The sequence below is a fragment of the Urtica dioica genome, chromosome 1 (genome assembly GCF_054948205.1).
Source record: "Urtica dioica subsp. dioica isolate 48M chromosome 1, U.dioica_male_clone48M_v1_H2, whole genome shotgun sequence".
Classification (NCBI taxonomy): domain Eukaryota; kingdom Viridiplantae; phylum Streptophyta; class Magnoliopsida; order Rosales; family Urticaceae; genus Urtica; species Urtica dioica.
This window is the reverse complement of record NC_142756.1, coordinates 21,246,177-21,265,177: the sequence shown is the minus strand read 5'-3', so window position 1 is coordinate 21,265,177 and position 19,001 is coordinate 21,246,177. Positions and strand designations below refer to the sequence as shown.

Below are 19,001 nucleotides of genomic sequence, written 5' to 3'. Positions count from 1 at the left end.
CACTGAATATTATCTATGTTTACCCTTCATGAATGTCATCAGCTAGTCGGGATTTACTAAATTACCATTTTACCCTTCTAGCTGTTATTTCCTCAACTCCTTTGTCGCTTGTGAATAAGTTAGAAACAATGTATTGACGAGGAGCTAACAAGTCACATTGTTTCATCCAAAAGAGTCAGGACTCAATTTGGACACTGGCCAAGTCACATACATTGCATTTCAGCAATCTTGTACATGAATTCCATATCTATGAGAACTTCACAAAGTTACTCATGACATTCTCACAACTTAGTACTTCACCAATAGGCCCTGTTCGGAATCACATAGTGAGTCCGAACTCTGACTTTCTCAAATGAGAATACTAAGGTGTGAAATGAAATGTCTCATTTCAGGATTAAGGTAAGCATGATGCAATTCATACATAGTGACTTCGAGACATAAGAGGTTAAATGGTTTGTTCTTATCTTGTCTCTAGAAGTGCACTGGTCAATTCAGTACCTTCGGAAGATACCTAGAAGAACTATAGAGTCTCCAACTCTCAGTGCCTCATAACCAGACATCATAGATTCTTCTAACAATCATACTGAGGTCAATAGTCCTTTGACCCTTAGATTGCGAATATATCGTTTTAAGCAAAGTACGAAGAGTTTGTTCATGCAAATCTACATTTGTCTCTTCGTAAGTTGTTAAGTTTGTTTATGGACTAAAAGACTAAGGTTTTATCATAAAGCTTCAAACAAAGAAAGAATGAATGAACGTTTCAACTTTATATTGATGAATAAGCAATTACAAGCAAGAGTCTTCGTAAGACTATATGACATCAAATGTACATAAATAGACACTACTACTCTTCTTGTGGGCACCATTGACAACACAGCCCTCTGGTGACGCCGCTATCGTGGCTCGTTCTCGAAATGCGACCGTTCTCGATAGGTCGCCCACGCGTTCTCGACAGGAGGTGAACTCGTCCAGCAAGCGACTATCATCATCGGTCAACCTCAACTCTCCCTCTCATGTGAAGCGCACTCATGTGTCGGGGGCCAGAAACGATGAGGATTCCATGCTCCTAGTGGAGGTGGCCGAGTTGAGGGATCAGTGCTCGCAGGGGATCTCCAACTCTTCGTTGAAAGAATTCAAGGGACTCTTGACTAAGAGCAACATGGAGTACTTCAAGAACGGGGTCAGTGATGCCCACAAGGTATAACTCGCTTCTTGACTCTTATTTGCTTATTACCATGTTTATTGTGATGGACCCATTATCGCCGTAGATGCTCGCACGGCGAAGACATTCTTCGAGACATGCTGCGGCGGATGCGGAAGATGAAGGACGACGCGGAGAAGGCCGCGGCTGAGCATGCCGCCGCCATGGTGGGGGTTCGATCTTCCCAGGAGTTTCAAGCACTTGAGGAAGAGTTGGGGTAGGCGCTCGAGGAGTCAGCCCGTTTGTGTGCGGAGCTTGCAGCCGAGAGATCACTACGGGTGGACAAGCAAGCTTCTCTGGAGAAAGCGGAGCAGTCGGCCGAGACTTTCTTGGGAAAGATGAAGAAGTTTCATGCAACACTCTCCACTTGGGACGAGGAGCTAAAGATCGTCCATGCCCGCCTTTCGGCGAGCGAGATATCTCGAGTCCAGGCAAGGAGGGAGCGCGACTCGTTGTCAGCGGATGTGTAGGTGGCCACCGAGAGAGTGAAGATGCTGTACAGTGGACTGCCTTTTTGGAGTCGTGCGGAGACGTCGTGCGGATGATGTATCCATGTTAGCCCCTTGAGTTTCTTGGGTACTCGTAGAGGAGACTAGAAATTATAGCAATGTAAAATAAAAGGGAAAATGAAACGTAATCCGATAGTCTTGTATTACGCAAAGGAGAATAAAATTACATCTCATGGCCGTTGACCTTGTTCAAACTTGAAATTGGCATTAACGAAATCGAAAAAAGAGAACGAAAAGAGCCTAGGGCAAGCTTTGCTGGTAATACTGCCTCAGATGCTCGGCGTTCCACGGGTGAGTGAACACGAGCCCTTCTAGATTCTCGAGCTCATAGGTGCCGCCACGTATGGCTCGGCGCACATAATACGGGCCTTCCCAGGTGGGACTTCGTGTTTTGGAACACCCGTCTGAGGACGAGGCTTCCTTCGGAAAACTTCAGAAGCTTGACCTTGGAATTGTAGTACTTCTCGACCTTCCCCTTCTGCGTAGCAAGGCGGGTCAATGCGTCTGCCCTCTTCTCACCTATGAGGTCTAGTTCAAGCCTCATTGCCTCGTCGTTGGCGGTTTCCTCAAATTCATTGATGTGGATTGTCGGGAGCTTGGTTTCGACAGGGACCACAGCTTCAATGCCAAACGAGAGGGCAAACGAGGTCTCGCCGGTCGCGTTCCGTGCGGTCGTTCGATACGCCCATAAGACTGTAGGAAGTTCTTCGGCCCAAGCCCCCTTTCTTTTTTCTAGCTTATTCTTTAAGTTCTCCTTGATTGTCCTGTTGACTGCATCAACTTGGTTTTAGCCTGTGGATGTCAAGGGGAGGAGAATGTCTTGCTAATCTCCAGATGCTCACATATTTCATGGACGCGTACGTTGTCGAATTACTTTCTGTTGTCGGTCACAATTGATGCCGGGATCCCGAAGCGGCAAATGATGTTCTTCCAGATGAAGTTAGTCGTATACGCTTCGGTGATCTTCGTAAATGGTTCCGCTTCTACCCACTTGGTGAAGTAATCGATTGCTACGATCACGGGCATGTATTGTCGTGGGGTCGTAGGCAGTTTGCCGATGATGTCTATTCCCCACTTCGCGAAGGGTCGAGGTACGATGATCGAGCATAGTTGCGCGGGCACTTGGCAGAGGACGTGAGCGAACCTCTAATATTTTTCACACTTTCCGGCCCACTCGTGGGAGTCCTTTTTCAAGGTTGGTAAAAAGTACTCGAGTCTCAGGAGTTTCAGAGTTAAGGATTGTCCGGCGGCGTGATTCCCGCACACGCCCCCTCACGGCGTGTATTTTTTATGCTTGACGCCATTCAAGCACCGAAGGAACGGCATTGAGTGACCTCTCTTGAATAGGGTATCCCCTCTCATGGTGTACTTTGGCGCCAAGCTTCTCGCTTCCTTCTTGTTGTCGAGAATGACCCATCGCTTGAGGTACTCCACGAGTTTTGTCCTCTGTTGTCAATGGTGCCCACAAGAAGAGTTGTAATATTTAATTATGTACATTTGATGTCATATAGTCTTATGAAGACTCTTTCTTGTAATTGCTTATTTATTAATAAAAGTTGAAACGTTCATTCATCCTTGTCTGAAGCTTTATGATAAAACCTTAGTCTTTAGTCCATAAACAAACCTAACAACACATGAAGAGACAAATGTAGATTTGCATGAACAAACTCTTCATGGTTTGCTTAAAACGATATATTCGCAATCTAAGGATCAAAGCACTATTGATCTTAATACGATTGTTAGGAGAATCTATGATGTTTGGTTATGGGACATTGAGAGTTGGAGACTCGATAGTTCTTCTAGGTATCTTCCGAAGGTACATAATTGACCACTGCACTTCTAGAGACAAAATAAGAACAAACCATTCAACCTTTTATGTCTCGAGGTCACTACGTATGAATTGCATCATGATTACCTTAATCCTGAAATAAGAAATGTCATTTCATAGCTTAGTGTGAAAGAGAGTTTATTTTGTGCATTTATGTATGTAGATACTTGCCAAAAGAAAAAGAGGAAACAAATTTCCTATTTGAGGAATGCATTTGGGCGGCCAACAAGGAGCAAACAAAAGGGAAATAAATCCAAGGTCTTCTAGAAGACTAGCTTGGACGTCCATGAGGTAGAAAATGAGGAAATAATATTTGCTCATGAATATGTGATATTCTATAGAAGAGGAAACTACCTTATTGAAGGTAAAACTTCTCCTATAAATAGAGCCCTTATATCTTCTCATTTTTCTCATTCCACATAAGTTAGAGATTGAGAGCTTCTCTCTCTAGTCCTTGTGGCCGCCCACTCCTCTGTCTCCCTCTAAGTTCTTTTCGTTTTTGTTTTGGCACCTAGTTCCACATTTGACCTAGTGTTTTAGCTCTTCGACTTTGATACTTGTTCTTGGGTTGCCGTGTTTAAAAGTGTCCATATACTAATTCCTTTCTTTCTCGAGTGATTCTTGTGATAGAAACTTTCATGGTAGCTCGAGTTCCCGAGGAAAGAATAGAGACGTGTTGCGAGGGGAGACGAACGTTTCAACCATCCGAAGGCTTCTCAACGTTCAAGCTTCTAAAAAGGTTAGTAAACATTTATGCTCATAATAGTTTTAGTTTATATGTACTTGCTCTTTGTCTAGATTAGTAAAATCGTTTTACTTGTTTTAAAGAAAATTTTCAAATTCCGCCGCTTGCTCGAAGCGTTAAACTTTTTTCTTAACCCTAGATCAATTCAAACAAATGGTATCAAAGCCATATTTGTTGTTATTTACTTGATTCTTTTTATGCTTGTTGTTATTTATTTTATACCATATTATTACCATGTTAATAAAACACAAATAAAAGCTTTAACAATTTCCAAAAACATTCTGTTACACTCTGTTATCGGCCCGACCCCGATCACGGCCGATCAAAGGCGAAACAACGATCAGACGCGCCCCGGCGGCTTGCTCCGGCCATTGGCCGGCCCTTGGGCCAGCCTCAGCCAATGGCCGGCCCAATATCCTCGGCCATTGGCCGGCCCAAGGGCCAGCCCCGGCCAATGGCCGAGTCTAGGCTATCCTCGGCCACTGGCCGGCCCAAGGGTCATCCTCGGCCAATGGCCGAGCCTATGCTATCCCCGGCCATTGGCCGGCCCAAGGTTTTCCTCGGCCAATGGCCGGGCCAAGTGCATCCACTCGGCCAAGGGGTTGCTCAAAATGCCCATTGGTCGCCTATAAATACCGGGGTCCCTCCCCTAGTCCAGGTAATCCGAATTTGAGTACTGAAACGCTGTCGAACTCGTACCTAGCTCGTTTCTCTCAAGTCTCGACCTCTAAACGCCTAAACCCTCTACATTCTACCTCAACCCTACTAATGTTGAGCGTCGGAGAGGTAAACAGAGGCAACCCCTCTGTTTCCCCTTTGTAGTTCACGTATCCTCTACTGCTTTTCAGGTATCTAGACGAGGTGAGCTTCATTTACAGCTAAGAGACGACTTGGGATACCAAGTCCGACACGCTTGAGCCGGAGTGAGACCACTTGGTCTGGCCTTGGGTCTAACCACTTTGGGCTCCTGGATAGTTGTCCGAAAACGAGCGACAACACACTCGATTCTTTTTTCGCACTCAAAGTCCGACCTTTACTTATTTCCAGTTTTCTTCGAGCTCGAGAAAATCCACAGTAAAAGTGGCATAACTCTCAACTCAAAATTATAAATATAATGATTCTTGAATCAAATTAAAGGTCTGTCTGTCCTCTTTCTAATGCAATTATTTTTAGGTCAAAAGGACGTTGGAGCAGCCAGTTATGGTGATTTTACTCTAAGGTGCGCGGCTGTTCCGAAAGTCCAGTTGTTATTAGAAATCCGGATTTTCAGCCCCACTACCATGAGTTATAGAACTCTAATGAGAAAACTTTCTTGAGAAAAAATGTTTTTTATATAAGATTATAAACATAATGTGAAAGATTAAGATGTTTTGATTTTTGAAAGTTAAATTGAAATTGAATTTTTACAAAACTAGTTTGAATTTTGAAAAACCGTTTTCGTTTTCAAACTTAAAAATATTTTGTCATCCAAATTAAGTAAGTTTTCAAAATATTTTCAAAACTATATCTATATTACATATGTTCAAAATCTATATGCTCTTAAAAATTTGAGTGGGACGTCTCCTCGTAGATAATCCGAAAAATAAAGATGTGTAATCTCAAACTTTCAAGTGTTCGAGTGAGTTAAAGTTCACACTTCCCTCATGCACTTTCCCGAATAGAGAATAGGAAAAGATCTGAGTATGTACCTTGTGCCTTTATGCACTAACACAGCTCTGAACATGAACCTCTAGGATTCTTTTCTAGTTGTCCACTCTATCGCTCTATAACTAGGAAATCCGTTTCCGAACTTATAAGAGTCGATGTACCAACTCCAAAACCTAAGTGAGAGGGTTACACTTGTTGTTTGTAACCCACGATCCCCAACACTAATGAAAGAAGCAATTAAAGTGAGACTAAGAGTCACTCTTGTGGCCCTCTCTTCAATGGGAGTACTCTATGACGTTCTTGCTTCGATCATTACTCAATGAGCTACGTTTGAGAGTGAGACGATGAAGACAAGGCCTCCTCTTGGGGGATTGTTTTTCAAAGTTGATCTTTTGGACTAAGTGGTTGGTTGCACACTTAGACTCAATCCCTAGTAATCCTCCCTTGAGGCTCTGCTAAAGGATGTGAGTGATCAAACAAATTTAAAAGGTGGCTAGTCAAAATTGGTGTATTGACATCTTGGCTAAGCATTAATGATGTTTCATTTACTTATAAATGGAGATTTTTTGCGGCCTTCTCTTGAGGGAGTAAATTATCGTTTGGTTTATAACACTTTTAGATTTTATCAAGTCTTAAACAAACTTAAACCCTAAACCAAAGACTAAATCATATACTTGTTTCAACTTATTTAAGCAACACGTCTCTCAACCATCTCTCAATCATCTTCTCCTCGAACAAACTCGAAAACGAAAACTACGTAGATTCGAAACGTAACCTCAATAGGATCCTTACCATTAACAAGCACAAGCGGGTACTCACCACCCCGTGTCCTCCTCAAACGAATGATGATACGACTCAAGAGGAAAAAGACGCCTTAGCGGCCTGGCTTTGATCCGATGAGATTGTGAGGTGCTATATCTTAGCATCTATGAACAATATGGTGAAACAACAACATCATGACATCGAGACTGCTGCCGACATGCTCTACAATCTCCATGAGATGTATGGAGGGCAAAGGCGTTAGGCAAGGCAACAAGCAGTCTTATTGTTTATGAACTGTCGCATGAAGGCTGAGACTCCTCTGAGGGACCATATGATGCTGATCATTAGTTACCTGAATGAGATGGAAATCCTAGGATCTGAGATTGACGAGGAGACAAAAATAGATATGATCTTGGAAACTTTCCCCGAATCTTTTGATATCATCAAAAGCTGAACTACTCCATAAAAAAGCTAGAGTACACTGTTACCAAGCTAATAAAGGAGCTTCACACTACTGTAGGTCTCACTAAGAGAAAGAGGAATCAAGCAGAGGCACATGCTACTGAGCACAAAGCCTCCGCCTCTGGATCTAAGAAGAGACCTCGCAAGGCCAAGAAAAAGAACTGTCCTGCCTATCTCAAAGCAAAGGAACATAGTACTGTACTAATTAATGAAGCATGCTTAGTAGCTGATAATGTATCAACGTGGATTCTTGACTCCGCTGCTAGTAACCATATATGTTGTTCCTTGACTGGTTTCAAGAAAACCAAAAGCTTAGAGGAAGGCGACTTCTGTTTCAAATGGCGGGGTGATGGGAGCCTGGTATCTACGAAGGCTGTGAGATCCGTGACGCTGTCTTTTGAAGACCGCTCTTTAAACTTGAATAATGTTTATTTTGTTCCTACCTTTGGGAAGAACTTAATATCTATTGCTCGTCTTCTTGAGCAAGATTATTGTTTAAAGTTCATTAAGAATGGAATTCGTATTTCATTTCCTGATAATTCTTTTGTCACTGATGCATGTATGAAGAATGCTCTTTTCTACATCTATCACACTCAACGTTCTCTATTAGACACCGAAATAGATAATGATCTAGTTAGGTAGCCAAAAAGGATCAAACTTTTTGATTCCTCCGATATAAAACACTCAACATATCTCTGGCACTTAAGACTTGGTCATATCGATCTAGACAGGATTAAGAGAACTGTGATGGACGGTCCACTCCAAGCCTCTACAATAGGTTCATTTCATACTTGTGAATCTTGTATAGAAGAATAAATGACTAAGCGACCTTTCTCAGCTAAGGGTCGAAGAGCCACTGAGCTGGTGGAACTTGTACATTCTGATGTATGTGGTCCGCTCAGTACACAAGCGCGGGGAGGATACGAATACTTCATTACCTTCACCGATGATTACTCAAGATACAGTTTTGTCTATTTGCTAAAACATAAATCCGAGACCTTTAACGTATTTAAAATCTTTATTGCTTTAGTCGAAAAGCAAACTGGCAAAGTGATCAAAACCCTTCGATCTGATCGAGGAGGTGAGTATATGTCTGGAGAGTTTGATGACTTTCTTAAAGAAGAAGGTATCGCTTCTCAACTTACCGCACCTGGCACACCTCAACAAAATGAAGTGTCAAAGAGAAGAAACCGAACACTTATGGAGATGGTTAGATCAATGATGAGTTACTCATCACTCCTTCTTTCCTTTTAGGGATATGCCTTCGAAACAGCCGCTTACATTCTGAACCAAGTTCCGGTTAAAACGGTTCTTGGTACTCCTTATGAACGATGGACGAGCCGTAAAGTAAATCTGGGCCACATCCGAATTTGGGGTTGCCTTGCACATGTGCTAAGGCAAAAGACTAGCAAGTTGGCTAGTAGGTCATAATTGTGATTGTTTGTGGGATATCCAAAGGAAACCAAAGGTTTCATTTTCTATAGTCCTGAGGACAATAAGACTTTAATTAGCACGAATTCTCGTTTCCTTGAGGACGATTTTATGAAAGATGTAAAACCTAGAAGCAAAATTGTGCTTGAAGAAAAGTTGGGTGAGGAAGCTTCTACCTCATCTGTAAGAACTGTTCTTACCCCAACTGAAACACAACCTAACTCATCAGAATCTCGTCAAGTAGTACTTAGATGTAGTGGGTGGGCTACTCAAAAGCCTGACACTCTTGTAGCCGTCTTAGACATGGATGACCCTATTTCCTATAGCCAAGGAATGGCTTGTTCTGAATCAAACCTTTGAATTGACGCCATGAAAGTTGAAATGCACTCGATGTATGTCAACAAATTCTGGAAACTTGTAGACCTTCCTGAAGGGATTAAACCGGTAGGGTGTAAGTGGATATACAAGAAGAAAAGGGGTCCGGATGGGAACGTCGAGACGTTCAATGCACGACTTGTGGCTAAGGGTTATACCGAACAAGAAGGGATTGACTATGAAGAAACCTTCTCGCCAGTCGCGATGCTTAAATTCATCCGCATACTTCTATCCATAGCTGAAGCTCTCGACTATGAGATCTGGCAAATGGATGTCAAGACGGCCTTCCTGAATGGCAATCTTGACAAGCACATTTATGTGGCTCAACAAGACGGTTTTGTGGAAGAAGGTCAACAGACTAGGTTTGTGAGTTGCTTAAGTCGATTTATGGATTAAAGCAAGCATCTAGGTCATGGAATATTAGATTCGATGAAACTGTAAAGAGCTTCGATTTTGAGCAGTCAATAGATGAGCGTGTGCTTACAAGTTAATGCACGAAGGTAAAGTTGAGTTTCTGGTACTATATGTCGATGATATATTACTCATAGGTAATGGTGTAGGTAAATTATCTGAGGTTAAGGTCTGGCTAGCAAAGCAATTCGATATGAAGGATCTAGGAGAAGCCGCGTACATTCTGGGGATTCAAATCTTTCGAGATCGGAAACACCGGACCTTGTCACTCTATGAAGCATCTTATATTGATAAGGTGATGGATCGTTTCTCGATGCAAGACTCCAAGAAGTGCCAAACACCCTTTAGGCATAGAGTCTCACTCTCTAAGGACCAGTCTCCCAAGACTGCACAAGAGATTGAGGACATGAGAAAAATTCTTTATGCCTCAGCCGTAGGAAGTCTCATGTATGCTGTGCTTTGCACTAGACCTGATATCTGTTACGCGGTTGGCGTAGTTAGCCGTTTTCAATCCAACCCTGGACCCGAGCACTGGATTGTTGTTAAGAATGTTTTCAAGTATCTTCGAAGAACTAGGAACTTGATGCCTACATATTCAGGTACTGACCTGACTATGACGGGATATATCGACTCCGATTTTCAAGCGGATAAGGATTCCAGGAAATCCGTTTCGGGATTTATGTTCATCCTTAATGGTGGAGTTGTTGTGTGGAGGAGTATTAAGCAATCTTGCATTGCTGACTCCACAATGTAAGCAGAATATGTGGTTGCTTGTGAAGCATCCAAAAAGGCTGTATGGCTTAGAAAATTCCTTAAGTATGTGGAAGTTGTTCCAAACGTTGACGAGCCCATGACCCTTTATTGTGATAATAGTGGGGCTGTCGTTAACTAAAAGGAACCTCGAAGCCATAAGCGCTCTAAACATATTGAGAGGAAATACCATTTGATTCGAGAGATCGTGCAGCGCGGAGACGTGGAAGTGAAGAAGATCGCAACGGTGGACAACCTGGCAGATCCATTCACCAAGGCCCTAGCGAACAAGGTCTTCGACCAACATCGAGAGGGAGTAGGCATGAAAGTCTACATACATCTTCTTTGAGTCAAGTGGGAGTTGGTTGTCAATGGTGCCCACAAGAAGAGTTGTAATCTTTAATTATATACATTTGATGTCATATAGTCTTATGAATACTCTTGCTTGTAATTGCTTATTTATTAATAAAAGTTGAAACGTTCATTCATCCTTGTACGAAGCTTTATGAAAAAACCTTAGTCTTTAGTCCATAAACAAACCTAACAACACATGAAGAGACAAACGTAGATTTGCATGAACAAACTCTTCATGATTTTCTTAAAACGATATATTCGCAATCTAAGGATCAAAGGACTATTGATGTTAATACGATTGTTATGAAAATCTATGATGTCTGGTTATGGGACATTGAGAGTTGGAGACTCTATAGTTCTTCTAGGTATCTTCCGAAGGTACTGAATTGACCAGTGCACTTCTAGAGACAAAATAAGAACAAACCATTTAACCTCTTATGTCTCGAAGTCACTATGTATGAATTGGATCATGCTTACCTTAATCCTGAAATGAGACATGTCATTTCATAGCTTAGGTATTCTCATTTGAGAAAGTCAGAGTTCAGACTCACTATACGATTCTGAACAGGATCTATTGGTGAAGTACTAAGTTATGAAGATGTCATGAGTAACTTTGTGAAGTTCTCATAGATATGTAATTCACGTACAAGATTGCTGAAATGCAATGTATATCACCTCATGCTTTGTTCCTTGGAATGTGAATAAATGAACTGGCCAGTATCCAAATTCAGTCTTGACTCTTTTGGATGAAACAATGTGACTTGTTAGCTCCTCGTCAATACATTGTTTCTAACTTATTCACAAGCGACAAAGGAGTTGAGGAAATAACAGCTAGAAGGCTAAAATGGTAATTTTGTAAATCCCGACTAGTTGATGATATTCATGAAGGGTAAACATAGATAATATTCAGTGGATCCACTCATCACAATTAAGTTGAATTCTTGAGTAGAAAATAAATTCATTTGAACCGAGAGATTCTCAGTGTCAACTCTTTAGTAGAGTCAGTTGACATTAAGCTAAACTTGGAAAAGGTTTGTGAACTTTTGAGTCCAAGTATTTTAGCTCAAGCTTTGTTCTTTTGGATCCATGACCTTAAACTATAAGCTAAGTCAAAAAAAGAACAAGACAAGGTTTACGAAAATTGTCTGAAGGGTATTTTTGTCTTTTTAGACATAGGACGAAATGAATGTCAATAATATTTTTGACACTGTCATATGATAACAAATGAAACTTAAAACACTCGGCCATGAAGAGTTTATCGGACCTTGAGGATTAATTTGATTTCATGGAGTTTTAGCTTAAAATTATTAATGGGTTTTTCTATGTTGTCATGAACAAATGAAGAAAAATCTAGAAACCCTTTCTAGAAGCCTTGCACGTCCAACCCTAGGAAAAGAAGGCTGAATTTCGTTCATGTCATAGTGTGAAAGAGAGCTTTTTTTGTGCATTAATATGTAGATAGTTGCCAAAAAAAAAGAGGAAACAAATTTCCTATTTGAGGAATGCATTTGGGCGGCCAACAAGGAGCAAACAAAAGAGGAAACAAATCCAAGGTCTTCTAGAAGACTAGCTTGGACGTCCATGAGGTGCAAAATGAGGAAATAATATTTGCTCATGAATATGTGATATTCTATATTAGAGGAAACTACCTTATTGAAGGTAAAACTTTGCCTATAAATAGAGCCCTCATTCTTCTCATTTTTCTCATTCCACATAAGTTAGAGATTGAGAGCTTCTCTCTCTAGACCTTGTGGCCGCCCACTCCCTTCTCTCTCTCTCTAAGTTCTTTTCGTTTTTGTTTTGGCACCTAGGTCCACATTTGACCTAGTGTTTTAGCTCTTCGACTTTAAGACTTGTTCTTGAGTCGTCGTGTTTAAAAGTGCCCACACACTAATTCCTTTCTTTCTTAAGTGATTCTTGTGATAGAAACTTTCATGGTAGCTCGAGTTCCCGAGGAAAGAAGAGAGACGTGCTGCGAGGGGAGACGAATGTTTCAACCTTCTGAATGCTTCTCAACGTTCAAGCTTCTAAAAAGGTTAGTAAACATTTATGCTCATAATAGTTTTAATTTATATGTACTTGCTCATTGTCTAGGTTAGTAAAATCGTTTTACTTGTTTTAAAGAAAATTTTTAAATTCTGCCGCTTGCTCGAAGCGTTACATTTTTTCTTAACTCTATATCAATTCCAACATCCTCCATGATGGCGGCGGCACGTTGTCGATCACTCCTACGTCGCCTCTCGAGACGTAGGGTCGGGTCAGTACCTCTATCGAGACGTTGCCTTCCCTATCTTCGTCTATCCCTGACACGAGACGTGCCAAGGCGTCGGCCTCGATGTTTGCTTCGCGAGGGATTTGGACTATTTCAAACCACGAAAGAGCCTCGAGGTTCTTTTGCGTCTTGGATAGGTATGTGATCATGTTCGCCTCCACTAGGTTCACAATAAGTTGTGAGTCGCAATGGGTGCGTAGGTTCCAGACTTCCAATTTGTTCGCCAACTCCAAGGCAACGATCAGAGCTTCGTACTATACCTTGTTGTTGGAGGCCTTGAATTCGAATCGCATGGCGTATCTCAATTTTTTCCTATCAAGATTTGTGAGTATGACGCCGATGCCAGCCTCCCGGGCGTTTGACGTGCCGTCCACATGCAGATCCCAGATCGGGCCTATCGGGTCGTTGGTCCTCTTCTTTGCCGATCCATCATGGTCATTGTCATTGTCTTCCTTGTCTCCTTCTTTCTCTTTGCCCTTGCCTAGCTGGTGTGTACATGAAAACTCCGCCACAAAGTCGGCGAGGGCCTGCCCTTTGATGGCAGTTCTTGGTTGGAACTCGATTCCGTACTCACCCAATTCCTGTGACCAGGTGGCCATCCACGAAGACGTTCCATTCTGCAGAGCTTTCTTTATCGGATGTCCCGTGCGCACCATGATAGGATATGCCTAAAAATAAGGGCGTTACTTTCTCGCGCCCATGACAAGAGCGAGGGACAATCTCTCAATTTCCGGGTATCAGGTTTCCGTAGTACACTGGCCATTGGACCTTGTCTTCTTCACGTATAAGGACCGCACTCACGGCCCTATCGAAAACTGCATGGTAGATGTATGAGATCTCGCCGTCCTTAGGCTTTGCAAGGAACAGAGGGGAGCTAAAGTAGGCCTTCATTTCGTGGAACGCCTTCTCGCACTCCTCCATCCAAACGAACCCGTCCGTCTTCTTTAATGCCTTGAAGAATGGTTGGCACTTATCGGTGGCTTTGGATACATACCGGTTCAAGGCGGCGATCCTGCCTGTCAAGCTTTGTACTTCTTTAACCTTCTGGGGCGATCTCATCTCCAAGATTGCCTTGATCTTTTCGGGATTGGCTTCGATCCCACAACGGCTCACCATATAGCCCAAGAGTTTGCCGGACTCAACCCCGAAGGCGCACTTGATGGGGTTGAGCTTCATCTTGTACCGCTGCAAGATCGTGAACATTTCCCTCAGGTCTCGGACGTGAACGTGGACCTTGAGGCTCTTGACTAGCATGTCATCTACGTTGACCTCCATTGCCTTGCCAATCTGGTTGGCAAACATCCGGTTCACCAGCCTTTGATACGTAGCACCCGTGTTTTTGAGGCCAAAGGGCATGACCTTGTAATAGTAGAATCCGCGGTTCGTGACAAAGGTGGTCTTGATCTGATCCGGCTCGTGCATGTGGATTTGATTGTACCCTGAATAGGCATCCATGAAGCTTAGCAACTCATGACCCACCGTGGCATTGACAAGTTGCTCGATCCTCGGGAGAGGGAAGCTATCATTTGGGTAGGCTTTGTTGAGATCCTTGTAGTCGATGTAGATCCGCCACTTCCCATTGGGCTTCTTCACCATTACAACATTGCACACCCTCTTGGGGTGCTCTGCCTCTCTTATGAAGTTGGCGGCGAGAAGTTTATCAACTTCCTCTCCAATGGCCTGGTATCTCTCTCCGCTAAACGCTCGCCTCGGTTGGACGCGTTTGGTTGTCCTCTTGTCGTCATTGAGGCGGTGGATCATTATCTCGAGGTCGATCCCCGTCATATCAGCGTGTGTGCACGCGAAGACATCCTTGAACTCTTGGAGGAAGGCTGAGTCGGACCTCGGTCCAGAGCTGGGCGCCAATCTTGACCACCTGGTCTGGCTTGGAGTCGTCCAACACGACGGGAACGAGGTCGTCCGGTGTCTCCACCTTCCGACACTCGACTTCGTCCCTCTAGTCCAACTCACCAACGGTGCCTCCTTGCTTAATCTTGCAGGGGAACTTGTCTCCCAGCTGATAGATGGTGCTCACCATCTTCCCCTTCATTTTTCACTCCACCCCTTGAATGTAGCACATTCTCGCCATCGATTGGTCTCCCAACATTATGGCGATTCCCTTCTCGGTCGGGAATTTCATCATCAAGTGGTAGGTGGAGGTTATGGCCTTTAGCCAGTTAAGAGTGGGATGACCCACGATGATGTTGTAGGTAGACGGTTGATCCACCACAAGGAACGACACGATGTGTGTTACCTCGATTCCCTCAGGAGTCCCAAAGGTCACCGGGAGGTCGATGGTACCCTCCTTCATCACCCTTTCCTTGGAGAAGCCGAAGAGAGGGGTTGAGATCGGGGTCGGTCTTAGCCCGGTCAGCTTCATCCTATCCAAAGCTGATTTAAAAATGATGTCGGTCGAGCTGCCGTTGTCAATCAGGATTCTTCGGACGAGGTTGTTAGCGACCGGCGCTGAGCTGACTATCGCATCATTGTGTGGATGTAGTATTCATCGCCTCCTGGTTGGTGAAAAACATGGACTCGAAGGGGATCGGAGGTGGAACCTCGTACGTATGGTTGATGTGATGGGCTATCTTCCCCCAAGAGACTTCCCGCACATACTTCTTTCTTTGCGTGCCTGAGTCCCCGAGCTCGGGTCCTCCCATAATTGAGCCCACAACGTGCATTTGTGAGCTTTCTGGTTCATTATTTGCGGTTCGGTCAGTAACGGTGACCGTTGTCTGACCCTTCTTCTCCTGCAACGACCGTTCCCCGTTCGTTGTGGCCGTCTCGATCATTCTGAGGATGTATTCTTTCAATTTCTCATCCTGGATGAGTGCCCCAATCTGACGCTTGAGCTGGTAACATTCGGACGTCAGATGCCCGTGATCCTGGTGGTACTCACAAAACTTGCTTCGATCCCGCTTTATGGGATCCTTTGTTAGAGGAGCAGGGCTTCCTAGCTTGTCGCGGTGCAAAGCCAGGATCCACTCTTGCGGGGTGTTGAGAGGGGTGAATGCCGAGAACTTTCGAAAGCTGTTGACATGCGAAGGCCTCGGCCGGGGAAGGGAGCCATCATTAGGGGCCTGGCCTCCTTTATTCCTCCTCTTTTGAGAATCAGGCAATCTCCGTCTTGGTTGTCGCGACGACGATCACCTTGTCCACTAGCTTTTCGGCCATCTCGGCCATCGAGGTAGTCCTCGATCCCCATGTAAGTGCGGGCCCTTGCCATGAGCTCCTCCATGTCCCTTGGCACCTTCCCAACTATGGATTTGAGGAAGTCGCTCGTGCGAGCTCCCTCAATGATTGCTGTGATGGCATCTTTGTCATTGAATCCCTTCACCTTGTGGAATTCCTCGGTGAAGTGGGCGAGATACTGCCTCAAGGTCTCGTTTCTCTCTTGCCAGATGGACAAGAGATACGTCTTCGACTTCTTCAGCGCCATTAGAGTGGCGAACTGAGCGAGAAATGCCTCCCGGAAGGACTGAATGCTTCCTGGCCTCAAACGTCTAAACCATTCAAACCCAGACACGGTGAAAGAGTCAGGCTGAATTTCTGGTACAGGATGGCATTAGACTGCCCCTGCATGGACATCCACGTCTTCTAGTGCGGGATGTGGACGTTCGGGTCCGTTCGCCAGTCATATGGAGGAATAGAGGGCAGCCTGAAGTTTTCGACGCATGGTTGCGCCGGGATCTGAGCGGCGAAGGGCGAGTAGTATTCTTCTATGACGACGTAAGGTCTTTGGCCCCCTGACTCCCTCATTTCGACGATCTAATTCTGGAGGCTCTGAATCATTGTCACCATGTTGAGCCCGTTAGCAGGGCTGATGGCCGGAACCACGGGAGTCACCTGTAGGCCCTCTTTGGACGCTTTGTCCCCAACATTGGCCTAAGCCTGGCTCAATGTAGCAGCGGGCAGCACGTCCCTTTGGGAGTTGAGCCTCTAACGGAGGTCCTCGCCTCGGGAGTTCCTCTTAGGCATTAAGTGTTCTCTGAGATCCCCACTTTGCGCTTGGCGGGGCGAGACGGCCCTTGGTTGGGCCGTCCGGCAAATGTCTCGGTTGTCAGCCCCATCATTGCCGGGGGTGGCTCTCTCCCCGGCGAGGGGCCATGTATGGCCATCTCTTGAAACCGAGGGAGCAGGCCCTCGAGAATGGGAGCGCGAGCACTGTTGTGTCGGTGGTGCCGCCCCGGCCGTGGCCTCCTCGTCCTTTTGGAAAGAGAGCGCACGAGGCTATGGGTTGCCTCGCCTGTTCTTGACTCCCCCTTCTAGTCAGGGTCGGAGTCGTCGTGGTTGGGACCACCCTCGACGTCCTAGCCGAGGAGGTAGGCGATGAGCGTGCCATCCACACCCGGCCGGTCTAGGAGCTCGGCGAGCCTCTGGGCTGTATCCTCTCGGAGAACGGTTTCGGTGTCGATGGCCGGCTTCTGGGGCTGGCTCTCGTGGTCACGAGGCTGCTCTCCTATGCGATGCTCTAGGCTCCGGAGGCCGTACCTCGAGCTACTCGCTCGAGTGCCAGCGGAGGTTGCTGGCACATGACTCATCTAGCGAGAGTCTTTGGTTGTTGTAGAGAAAATATGAAATGGTAGAGAGAATGCGTCTCCAAGGTTGAGAGATCCCCTCCTTCTAGTGCCAAAATTTTGTCGCTCGTTTTCGGACAACGATTTAACACCCGCAACGGTTCGACCCAAGGCTGGACCAAGTGGTCGCGTTCGAGCTTTGAGCGTCTTAGACTTAGTATCCCAAGTCTACTTTAGCAACTGTGGTGGTGATGTATGTCGTCGTCGTACCTGAAAACAGGGTAAACGAGAATATATTAAAGGGAAACAGAGGGGTTGCCTCTGTTTACCTCTCCGACGCTCAACATTAGAGGAATTGAGGTGGATAAGAGGGTTCGAGTGTTTAGAGGCCAAAGATTAGTGAAAGGAGTGAATTATGAGTTCAACAACGTTTTAGAGCTCAAAGTTGGATTACCTAGGTCAAGGGAAGGACCCTTGTATTTATAGGCGACCAAGGGGTGGTTTGAAGACCCTTTGGCAGAGTGGAGGTTGGGTGAGGTGATCCTCGGCCTCCCGAGTGCTCCTCGAGGGTCAACCGAGTGAAGACCTCTCAGCCTCTCGAGCACTGGCCGAGGGCCTGGCCGAGTGAAGTCTTCTCGGCCTCCCGTGCACTGGCCGAGTGAAGACTTCTCGGCGTCCCGAGTGCTGGCTGAGCGCTAGCCGAGCGAGGGATTCCTCAGCCTCCCGAGCGCTGGCCGAGCACAGGTCGAGTGAAGAGTCCTCGGCCTCTCGAGCGCTGGCCGAGCGCAGGCCGAGTGAAGGGGCCTTGGGCCTCTCCGCCATGGCCCGACCATTGGCTGAGCGAGGCCTTTCGACCCTATCGAGCATGGCCCGGCCATTTGCCAGGCGAATAGGCTTTGGCCCTTCGGACGTGACCCGACCTTTGACCGGGTGAGGCCTCTCGGCCTTTTCAAGCATGACTCTGCCATTGGCCGGGTGAGATTCCTCCGGGCTTTTTCGGACATGGTCGACCCGGGACGGGGCGATAACAAAGATGATAGTGATGACAGTGACTACGACATTGATGCTGACGTGGGAGAGTTTATTACTCAACAAGGAGGATGAAGTTGAGGCTACTCCTGTTTCATATGAAAGAGATACATTCAGAGATAAGAGAAACTTGAAGAAAAAGTTACCAAGGTTCCTAGCATTCAGAGAAGATACTGACATGAGGAGTCCGACATTGAAGTTGAGATTAGTTTTTCCAAATTCTAGTGTTTTCAAGGAAGCTGTGAAAGAGTATGCAATCCCGGAATAATTTGATCCTGTAACTCCTTTTCAAACCTATTGATTTTTTTCAAAAGCCCATGAATGATTTGAATCAATCTTTTACACATTAGCGTGTCTATTAATTCCAAAAACCCACGACCTTTGTCACTACCTTTCTGAAAGCATTAATAACAAACGAAATCGCGAATATAAGTACAACTAATAACACTTACCATGGGATCTTAACATTCAGGCCTAACCTTGCAATTATGACAACCGAAAAAATTGTCTCCCAGGTTCAAATCCATCCAAGAAGTGCATTCAACGCAGATCAGTCCACATGAAAACATCGGCGGACGTCCACGATGAACATCAGCTGACCCATCTCCGCCGATGCTTGGTGACATTCGTGATCTCGTCCGACTCGACGTTGAACATTCACTGACCATGATGAAACCATGATGAATGATTCTTGAGAGTACCAGCTTG

General features: G+C 45.1%; 1 protein-coding gene across 1 annotated transcript; it reads right to left on the bottom strand.

Annotated features, from left to right (window-relative positions):
• Window positions 1-1,873: 1,873 nt before the first annotated feature.
• On the bottom strand, window positions 1,874-2,736 carry LOC149407762 (uncharacterized). Its single transcript, XM_089621839.1, has 3 exons — window positions 2,663-2,736; window positions 2,142-2,474; window positions 1,874-1,904 (listed from the first exon to the last, which is right to left on the bottom strand). The coding sequence occupies exons 1-3, from the start codon at window positions 2,734-2,736 to the stop codon at window positions 1,874-1,876; spliced, it is 438 nt and encodes a 145-aa protein (XP_089477965.1).
• Between the last annotated feature and the right edge of the window lie 16,265 nt (window positions 2,737-19,001).

Bases quoted from the DNA above. Each gene is read 5' to 3' on its own strand.
- LOC149407762 (XM_089621839.1), bottom strand. From the start codon at position 2,736: ATGCCCGTGATCGTAGCAATCGATTACTTCACCAAGTGGGTAGAAGCG. The intron at 2,475-2,662 runs GTATACGACTAA...TGCAGTCAACAG, and splicing joins TTTACGAAGATCACCGAAGC to GACAATCAAGGAGAACTTAA. The intron at 1,905-2,141 runs GTTTTCCGAAGG...GCCAATTTCAAG, and splicing joins TCCAAGGTCAAGCTTCTGAA to TTTGAACAAGGTCAACGGCC.